Source organism: Coprinopsis cinerea (assembly GCF_000182895.1).
Source record: "Coprinopsis cinerea okayama7#130 chromosome 9 map unlocalized cont3.9, whole genome shotgun sequence".
In the NCBI taxonomy this organism is placed as follows: Eukaryota; Fungi; Basidiomycota; class Agaricomycetes; order Agaricales; family Psathyrellaceae; genus Coprinopsis; species Coprinopsis cinerea.
Window position 1 is genome coordinate 281,790 of NW_003307536.1, and position 10,300 is coordinate 292,089.

The 10,300-nt window shown below is 51.6% G+C and overlaps 3 protein-coding genes across 3 annotated transcripts; all 3 read left to right on the top strand.

Annotated features, from left to right (window-relative positions):
* Window positions 1-1,850: 1,850 nt before the first annotated feature.
* CC1G_09370 (hypothetical protein) lies at window positions 1,851-2,416 on the top strand (the record flags this gene model as incomplete). Its single annotated transcript, XM_001831960.2, has 3 exons — window positions 1,851-1,900; window positions 2,254-2,322; window positions 2,383-2,416. The coding sequence occupies 3 exons, from the start codon at window positions 1,851-1,853 to the stop codon at window positions 2,414-2,416; spliced, it is 153 nt and encodes a 50-aa protein (XP_001832012.2).
* A 1,509-nt stretch (window positions 2,417-3,925) lies between these two features.
* Window positions 3,926-6,372, top strand: CC1G_15120 (other/FunK1 protein kinase; the record flags this gene model as incomplete). The annotated part of the gene is made up of 6 exons (XM_002910434.1): window positions 3,926-4,372; window positions 4,427-4,498; window positions 4,555-4,638; window positions 4,688-5,312; window positions 5,373-5,548; window positions 5,599-6,372. The coding sequence occupies 6 exons, from the start codon at window positions 3,926-3,928 to the stop codon at window positions 6,370-6,372; spliced, it is 2,178 nt and encodes a 725-aa protein (XP_002910480.1).
* Window positions 6,373-6,649: 277 nt separating this feature from the next.
* Window positions 6,650-9,703, top strand: CC1G_15853 (other/FunK1 protein kinase; the record flags this gene model as incomplete). The annotated part of the gene is made up of 7 exons (XM_002910435.1): window positions 6,650-6,675; window positions 6,741-7,488; window positions 7,544-7,615; window positions 7,675-7,758; window positions 7,815-8,658; window positions 8,722-8,750; window positions 8,870-9,703. 7 exons carry the CDS (start codon window positions 6,650-6,652, stop codon window positions 9,701-9,703), a joined length of 2,637 nt encoding a protein of 878 aa, XP_002910481.1.
* Window positions 9,704-10,300: the final 597 nt, after the last annotated feature.

Here is a 10,300-nt window from a genome sequence, read left to right on the forward strand (position 1 = left end):
TGACGCCCATCGGATGCCAGAGCACTAGACTCTATCTACGTAAGTACATTAAGTCGGAAAAAATCGAGATGAGTAAACTAGTCTGTGATAGGAACAGGGAGAGAGAACTCGGCGCTCAGGGTTGCACGACGTCGAGGGGCTCGGGATATGGGAACAGGAGAAGGGGGGAAACGTGTCGAGGTGGGTAAAGCGATTTCCTTTCCCCAGTTCACTAATGACGCAGAGTGTAAGCCTCGATGAATCCCTCAAGGATGGTCTCACAGGCATGCTTCGTTGGATCGCGCGGAGGACGTTTGACGTCTGACGTCTGTCTCGCCCTCGACTCCCTACCTACTCTCGAATGGGCGGTAGGTATATAAGTAGTCGGAAGTCTCGGGCTACTAGGTACCTCGGGGACACATCTCAGTATAGGGGACACAGCGGTTGGCAGCATCCGGGGGACATGGAAGTTGGTAGGGGTAGACTCGGCGTGGGTGCGAGGGGTATTGAATCGAATCAAGTCGGGGTTTAGCGCTTTTAGAAAGTCCACAGTCGCGGTGGGCGGGGGGGGGGGGGGGAGGGGAGGATTTAGAAGGCGTTGTAGTATCGACTAGAGGTGAATAAACTGACGTGAAGGAGGGAACTCGGCATGGAGTGAGCCCGCCGCGAGGGATGGGATATCACAATCCAGTACCGCGAGGGATCCTATGTATGGCGTTTCACGGATCCATCGTCGAGGGTAGGAGTTTCCACAATCCATATCCACAATCCATGATTCAATCGCTCGCGGTCAACGTCATCTTCGAATTTGTCCCATTTGTCCCCAAGTCAGGTTCGAATTTATCCCAAGTCCGAGTCGCTCCCAGTAGTCAGGTTCGAGTCTGCTCCCAGTCTGCTTGCTCCCAGTTACCAGTCAGGTTCGGAATTCGAAGTTCGAACCACTCTCCAATCCATTCGTTCGTTCCCAGTTATCCGTTCCTCTCTCTCCCAGGTCGCTACTCAAAATCGCTCTCAGATCAGATCGTAGCTCCAAGGGTGGAAAGTGAAAAAAGGCGGGTGCTCGAACCTCTGCCAGTCCCATCGCTCCCATATCGTCGATCCAAGGCAGGAAGATGGGGTGTCCGTGCAAGCGTGGGGGATACGAAGTCGAGTCCAGCGCTGCAGAATGATCAATTGTCGTTGTCTAATTCCCGCCCAATCCGATGTTAGAGCGGTTGGAAGTGGGCGGCGGGTAACGAAGGCGATGTCGTCGTCCCTCGAGGCTCAGAGGGGGGTGGGTGAGCTTGAGGCAGCATCTCGTCTTGGGAGACGTGGATTTGAGTCTAGCGCTGGTGAGACATCCATCCACAGGTCGGCGGATAAGTTCAACTGGTTTCAGATTTCCGTCAAGGATTGGATGTTGACCTCCAGCAGGTGGACAGCCTCAGAGCATCGAAGGCGTAGATTTTGACCGAGGCCGAAGCTGGTGGTCTATCGTCCATGGATGGCGGCGTCGTCGAAAAGGTCGATGAAAGAGAAAGCTGCACCGCGTCCCCGCACGTTGGAAATCGGACGATTGTGGGCCGACGCGCAAGCTGAGAGCTTCTGAATCTAACACTTACAAGCATTCCGTTTTGCGAACTGCCCCACCCTCCGAACCTAACACCTCCAAGCAAGCTTCAGCCATCACAAAGCCAAACAAACAAATGCGTCCCGACTCCCGAACCTTCCGACGACGATGACCGCGAAACGCGGTTGACGCTCGCCTTCCTTCATTCTTCCTCATCTCGTTTTCGACTGTTGTATTCTCAAATGAAGAAAGCGAAAGGATCCCAGCAGGTACGTTCCTAGTGTTTCTTGCTTCGATGGGAAGGAATTGACGAGAGCGTGATATGGCAGACTATGCAGTTCCATCAACGACCATAAGAAAGGATGTGCCCAGGTGCGTATTTTCTGTACCTTCGATGCACGGGGAAGGAATTGACTGGGCGGTGTCACGATCGGACTACGCAGATACGTAGATTTATAAACAGACCATCCACGCTCTCCTCCGTCCCCTCCGACTCAATCAGCTTCATCCGATGGTCGCCCACCTCCCCCGGCCAGATGCTCGTAGCTAGTTTTGGGATACCGTACGCTCTTTGCTTCTCTGCATTGCCTAGTCCTTTCGTGGAATGCCTAGCTGATGTATTGGTGGAATAATGCTACAGACGATGCGATTATATCGGACATCGGCGATGTACCGTACACAAACGGCTGACGACCCTCTGAACAACGCCTCGAAATCGACCACAGCGCGCCCGTGCTCGCGCGTGCGTGGGGAGAGGGAGGGAGTATCGGCAAGTGGGATACCGGTGTCCGAGGGTACGTTTCATTCTCTCGCGTTACTTTTTTCTGACTGGCCAGTGGATGCGCTGGGTGTAGGCTCGATCTGGAAAACGCATTTGGGCACGCATAGCGACGAGAACCCTGGTCCTCGTTGTTACCATCTTCCACGCTTCCAGTTCCAGGCGTCTGCGGGACCCGTTTCTTCTGATTTGACTTTCGTCTATTGCGATACCTTGGGCGTCGATGGAGCTTAGGAAGACTGTTGAAGAATTTTTGGCTGAAAGTGTTCGCTTTCAGACTGGAAGAATTTAGTCTTTGCCTGGATGAGTTTTGGCTGTTCCATCTCGCATCTGTTTCTGATTTTCTGTCGCTTTTCTCTGTCCTTTTGGGATGGTGGTCTTGGGTGCTGCCGAGGGCGATGGGCGCGTTGGCGTGCACCGCCGGTGATTTAGCTTCGTCGATTCCCTGGGATACGGAAATCCAGTGCCGTTTGCGAACAAGGGACATTGGCGCGATTTTCGCATACGTTTGTCGCCATTGCGCATTGAGCGCGCGTTTCTTCCACTTCGCCTCTTGCCTTCTCTCCTCCCTGTCCCCCCTTCCTTCAGTCTTTCATATACATTGTTCTACGAGCGCTGTTTCATGGGAGAAGAACAGACTATCCTGGACGTTCAACTTTTGGTCGTTATGTGCGTATTTGGAGCAGAGTACGAGCCTCGATGTCTGATCGAAGGCTTTGGAGATAGGTATACGACGATATCCCTGGTCTGGAATAGCTGGAGTCGCCCTTCACTGGAAGCTGCGTCGATTCATTGGCAGTATTATTATCCATCCCGACCTTTGATCGGCTGGTTGAGCAGGGATCCGTATGAGCAGATGCTGAATCAGTGAAAGCAGCTGACACATTTACCAGCTCGGTTACATGGCAGAAGCACTATTAACGAACATCGTGTGATTCAGGTCAGTTACGAATGTTCAAGGGCAAATGGGGAGGCTGTATACAAGAAGGGAAACACTTGACATCTCCTATATGATATTCACGAAATGGAACCTAACCACATAGCACTTGGTCGGGGAATACAGAAATTGGGAAGGGTCAATCATCTTCTTCGTCTGAGTCCCCGTTCGAACAGACTCGCTTACCGGGTCTCTCTTCTTCCCCGTCATTACGGCGTAAATCGCGTTGCGCTGTTGTTGGGGAGGTAACCGTAGGGCTAATATGTGTCATGTTTATGGCTATCGCAGGCTGCTGAGGCTGAGACAAAGTGCTGAAAATCCTTTGAAATGGTTACGGGTACGAACATCCACAGTCGCGACTGCGACTCCGAACCAATCGGAAGCCGATGGTGGGTGTCCTCTCGAAAAGAAGTACGATACCTGTACCACTTTCAAAGGTACTAGCCACGAATCTCTGCGCAATACTCATAGTGGGTCGTGTTATTGGTTCCATTGTATATCTCTATGACAATGACATTGCTAGATAATGAGGGAACGATCGCGATCACGTGTGAACGTGGGACTCCTAGCTTTTGATGGTCCCATCGACCGGCTAGGGGCCTTGTCTTTGAACCACCATCATTGTCGTCGCAGACTCAGTCGATCCACGAACCATAACCGTTATTTTCATCTGGACTGAGACATGCCCAGCGAATTTCAGAGCTACGGAATCGACGACTTCATGGAGCTTTTCATGCCCAACAACCACCTCGCCGCCCTTGAGCCACTCCTCAAAGACCTGAAGAAACAAAAGGTCCTCGCACCGCGTGTCCGGTCTGGTGTTCGAACCACTTCCCCATCAACCGGCCGTCCCGTCTACTCTCATTCTCTCAGGACGTTCAAGACATCCTTTGGTTCCTCTACGATCAATCCAAAACGCGTTCTCAAATCGCTTCAAACCGCCTGGAACGCCGTTCGTCGGTCACTTCACCGAGCAAAGTCTGCTCCAGTCAACGCGTGTTCCATCAGTCTAAATGGGAGTCTTGGTGGCTGCGTTACCACCAGTCCCGAAGGTCCTAGGGAATCCACCAATGTCGTGATGCCGCTGAGGTTCATAACGAGAGATCCGGATCACGATGATGAACGCGAGGTAAGAGTCACATTCTCGTCCTTCGTTCTTGTACTGAGATTAGATATCGTCCAGATATCGCCCGGGTTCATCGCGGACATCGAGTCGATCATGAAGGAAGATGCTCGCCGGACATTTGTTCGTGGGGTGAGTTCATGCGGACCCCGTGCTTTACCGTTTGTTGACTCTTTTGTCTCGATCAGATTACCATCGAAAACGACATGCTTTCACTCTGGTATGCATCTCGATCACATACAGCACAATCTGTTCCATTCAGTATGGTCAATGTGAGTGTCGAATTTTCGAATTTCGTGGCGGTGACTCATGGTCACTTAGCACCCGGATCTCGTTGTCGCGGCGTTCGCCTCTCTCATATGCGCGACGCCCGCTGGCCTGGGCTATGACCAGAAGGTCACCCTGTTATCAGACCAGACGTACGTCTACGAGCTTCCCCCAGATACGGAAAGGACGACCCCCGCCTATTTTAAGACAATCCACCTACTCTCTGACCGCGAAGCCTCAATACACAGAGCTCGCGTTTGGCGCGTGAAACGCGTCGTCTCCAATTCCGATCTGCGACGAGTACCTGGAACCCGTGACGAAGTGCTGAAGGACGTCTATGTCGATGAGCACGCGAAGACCGAAGCAGATATCCAGGATGACCTGTTCCACGACATCGCTTCATTCGCGCGCAACGAGGACTGGCGCAGCCATGTCCTCTTAAAGGACCTCGAGAAAGAGGACCTTGACCCGTTGGAATCAGCCTTGGAGGGGGAGAACTTTAAGCACCTCTTCCTGCGCATCGTTGCAAAACACCTTAACGAACCAGGAGATCCGCTGTTATCGGGAAAAGGGAATCGTAGGCGTCGGTGTCAGTTTGTCTACGAAGATGTCGCCACTGCCCTTTATAACATCCCCACACTTGGCGAGGCCATCGAAGTGATCAAGCACTGCGTCCTTGGTGAGTACAGGCCTCACATTCCTTCCGTAAATTACTTCGTTCTGATTGTTTCTATTTTAGCCCTTAGGCTTATGTTCTGTGCCGGATGGGTGCATCGAGACGTCAGTCCAGGCAACATTCTTGCCGTGAAGCTTGATTCGACCTCAGGATGGAAGGTGAAGATATCGGACCTCGAATATGCGACCAGGTTTCCCCGCCAGTCGAGTTCTGAGGTGACCGGAGATGATCACATTCGGGTACGTGCTGTGTAAGACTTGTATCATTCAACTTCTGACAAACGCACCAGGGAACGCCCTCATTCATGGCATGCGAGGTTCAACGGGGGTCATACTGGAAGGAGTCAAAACCGACGGGGGGTCGTAGGGGTCGGCAGAAGCAATCGTCGACTGAAGATGCACCGACTCACCCCGTTATCCATAGTTATCAGCACGACCTCGAGTCTCTTTGGTGGATCATCCTCTGGCTCATCGCGATGAGAAGGCGGGATGGCGCTGATTCTCGAGCGCTCACAGAGCACCTATTCCAGCAGACAATGGACACCGGCTACATCTCGATGAGATGGCTCTTTTTCAAAGAGGGACTCGATGAACTCAGCACAGCCTGGTGGGCCAGCTTTCCTTCAATATTGAAGGACGACTTTCTACCCCACCTGGATGACCTTCGAGGGGAGTTGTTGGCGTCGTATACGCAGCGCAACGAGGCCAACAGCGTAATGGATGTGGAGTCGTACTCTTGGGTCATTGGCGTTCCCCTAACATTGTTCTTCGCCATTGTTGACCAAACACGTGCGCAATGGGGTGGTATCGAGATGGACCTTCGCGACGCACCAACCGACGACTCGCCTCCCACGCCTGCCCGAGAACAGGACGTTCACCCGTTACCACCACCCTCACACCAAGCCTATCATGTCGCAGCCAGGAAACCAAAGTTAACGATAGGTAGACCTGCGGTTGAAAGGACTGAAGGCCCGCGAACCAGATCGATGACCAAGCGCATGGCTGAAAATCAGCTCGATGCTTCGCGCGGTAATCGTTCCAAGAGGCCCACCCGATATATGTAAGCTATGTATACTAATGTGACAATGTACACGATTAGTTAGAAATTCTTATATGAATTATTTCGATCTCATGGTGCTTGAAAATGACCCTTCTGCGAAAAGACAATGGATGCGGCAGTGATGTCAAGCGATCAAATACGTGGGAAGTATCGATGCCACAGATCGAGAAGTTGAAATGGGCTTCGCCTGGGCGATCCAGCTCTTGCCCTCTAACCACGACCATCTATTCTCCAAACTCATTATAAGTCACCTCTGAGAATATCTCCACGCAAGGAATAAGATGTTGCCCGCATCTTACCCTTACCGGTACGTCTTCTCTCCTAGTATTACCTCTCCCCATCGCTAACATCGTCTTCATTGTCGCGGTATAGGACACCCATTCGCAAGATATTGCGAAAGCAAGTGAATGTAGCCGCGACGGGGAGCGTTACACCGAGATGTGTGGCTGACCTGGCCCCCGCGAACGCGAAAACCACAGAGCTACGTCCAGACATCGGCCAAGCGATGCGCTCTGAGATGGTTGCTTGCGATGTGGAATATTTCGTCAGCCATTACATGCCTAAGTGCTCCCCAGTGATTCTCGAAGCAGTTCTCGAGCACCTGAAGGTATCTAAAGCTCTCGTGCCACGGCCCAAGAATCAAGCAAAGAGCAAGGGAAAGGGAAAGAAAAAGCCGTCGACCTCCCCGGCGACTGGTAATGACTCTGAGGCGCAGGGTGCGACAGAGGAGCGAATCCCGGGAAGGGAGTCCTACTCTTACGTTCTCAGTGACTTCAAGCACAAGCCTTCCCAGTTGAAGAAGATCTACGAGACCAACAAGAAAGAAATCGCCCCTGGAGACGACGATGAGCCGCCCAAAGTAGACGAGAAATCGGTGTTCAGCCCACTTGGAGATATCATACTAGCCATTCAATCCAGCCTTCGTCAGGTTGAAGGTGCAGAACCTAACCGATATGGGATTCGCATGTGTCCCGACACCCACATCACGTCCGACATCACCGGGTGTAACCACAGGATCGACGCGTGTTTGACCAAGAATGAGGCCGATGGACTGCATATCACGGACATTGCTGTGCCTTTCGAGTTCAAGCTGAGTCGTACGAAGGATGAGGTGTATAAGGTATTTTTCTACCAGCTCATCTGTGACTAGTCACTGACTGACCTGTCGCTCTCAGAATCGGCTGCAGTTGATGTCCCACGTCAACCACACTATGAACGACGATTCCCGCCGCATGTTTGCCTACGGGGTATGTATAATTAGCTCTGTCTACAGGAAACACTGTGCGCTAACATCCTTCTGCGGCAGATCACCATAGAAGATGATCGGATGTCTATCTGGTACTTTTCCCGCTCGCACTCTGTCAAAGCGATGTCTTTCAGCATCATCGCAGTACGTCCTTCAGTCCATATCACATCAGTGCTCGTGAGGTGCTAATGATTCCGTAGCACGCCGATCTTTTTGTGGAGATCATGATTTCTTTGCTATGTGCAACGGATGAACAGCTCGGCTACGATCCACACATTACATTACTCGACGATCGCAGTTTTATCTACGAGTTCCCTCCCGATGGACAGAATACAGGGAGCGTCTATTATCACACCATTGAATCCATCAATGAATCGCGTACCCTTCGCCTTACTGGCAGGTCGACGCGCATCTGGAAGGTACTTCAAGTCGTGTCCAAGACTGATAGCACCCCGGTGAAGGGGGCGACAGAGCTTATCCTCAAGGACGTCTCACTGGATTCCAATTCGCCAACCGAAGCGGATATTCAGGACATGCTGTTCAAAGACGTCAGGTTGTTTGCGAAGGATCCCAATTGGCAGGAGCATCCGTTCCTTGAGGACTTCCCAGAACATTACAAAACCTTGCTCGCTACAGCTCTGGAGGGCGATAACTTCAAGAAATACTTCTCCTGCATCACTGCGAAGCATGTTGGGAGTCCCACACTGTCTGTTCACCCTGATGCTTGGCCTGCACCGGATATCTTCCCAAAGGAAGCGCCACCCAAACAGTCAATGCAGTCCACCTATCACTCCGTACGGATCGGCCACCCCACGCCCGCAGATTCAATCCCTCCTCTGTCGATCTCAGAATCAAAAGCGCCTCAGAAAAAGAGAGTGAGCGCAACTCAAGATCCCACTCCGGTAGCTGAAAGCGATTGCATCCCAGGGAGGACTCTGGCACCTCGACACCAATGTCGCTTTATCCTTGACAGTGTTTGCACCCCCCTCCACGATATTCCGACTCTGGGGGAAGCCATTGATATTCTGGAGCAGACCCTTATTGGTACGTCACACACCCTTATTTACACTACTGGCTCAGAGGAATGGTACTGACTACGTATGACAGGACTTTGGATTATGTTCTGCGCTGGTTGGGTCCATCGTGATATCAGCGATGGGAACATCCTCGGGTTTCGTGCTACACCTGAGGGACACTGGCAGGCAAAGATCTCCGACTTCATGAATCTAGATTTGTTTTAACGTGTACCTTAAAGGGAACGCCCTATTTTATGTCGTGTGAGATCCAGACCGGAAGGTACCTTAAAGAGGCCAAGAAGACTGGAGGGAAGCTCGGAAAGGCAAAGGGGAAATCTGGTGAAGGCAAACGCGAATCACGGAGCGAACAAGTCGCACACAACATTCAGCATGACTTAGAATCCATTTGGTGGCTCATGCTTTGGTTGGCAACGACACGCCCGAAATGCCTTGCCACCGGAACTGCATCGGTTTTTTTCCAACAACGACTTGACGCCGAATACGCCTCGCTGAGAAAGCTGCTGTTCACAGAGTCTGAAGGACTCGCCGAGAACGAGCACTTGAGCAGAGTGCCAGAACCATTGAAGTTTTTCATCCATAGCGGTCTCGAGGACTTGCGTAATGATCTATACGCTGAATACACTGAGCGCAACAAAGCTCCAGCATCAAGAGACGACATTACCTCCTACTCGTGGGTAATGAGCGTCGCATTCTCCCAATTCTTTGATGTCATTAGAGAGGCGAGGGACGACTGGGGTGGAATCGAATTGGTTATAGAGACGGAGCTTCAGCGCGCTCTCAAGGCGAGTGCAATGACAAGGAAAACCGTCACTTCGGTTTCTGTGAAGCGCAAGCTATTTGAAGAGGAGTTAAAGGCTCTCAAAGAGGATAGAGACTCGGGAGGGGTTGAAGGGGCATTGGAGGCGAGGTCTTCTCTCAAGAATAATGCTGATCAAGATCACCAGGGACCCCAAGACTTGAGGCGAAGTCAAAGGCTGCAATGTGGTAAACTCAAGGACGATGTACAGGGGCAGGATGTACAGCCTCGACCCTCAAAGAAGGCTCGGCGCTGAGTTGTCGTATAGTTCTCGCTCAGGCTGCATTCGATGTGTAATAGTTCTGAACAGCTCGTTTTCTTACTCTTAGACCTTACGGGTTGTTGCATGCTGTAAGTAAATAGAGTAGTTTAGGATTAGTGAACAAGCTATGAACACATTTCGGTGAAAGTGCCTTTTCGAATCTTGAAAATCTAAGTGACATATACATCGGGTAAGACGATACAGCTTCTCTACATCACTAGGCAGTGCGGCCGGCTCCGCCGTCACCTTAGACCTCGGTCCACGGTCAGAAGTGTATTAGGCGTCGGCTTGGTTGCCTTACGGTCGCTCACGCAGTGCGCACCTCTCCACGTGCTTACAGTTGCTTTAATAGTGGATGCCAAATCCCATATCAATAGCCTCACAACTCGTTTCTAGCCTCAAGTCACCCAGAAAAGCAGGGTAGGAGACATGAATTTGCTTTGAATAAACCCGACGTAGCCATTGAATTATACCGATATGAGTCCATTGCTGAAGAAGTTCGCGGAGTCTGGGGTACTCCCGTTCAAGTCGCGTCCACATCGTTCGTTCGAGGGGTAGAAGGCATCCAGAACAGGTCAGAGAGGCCTCGAG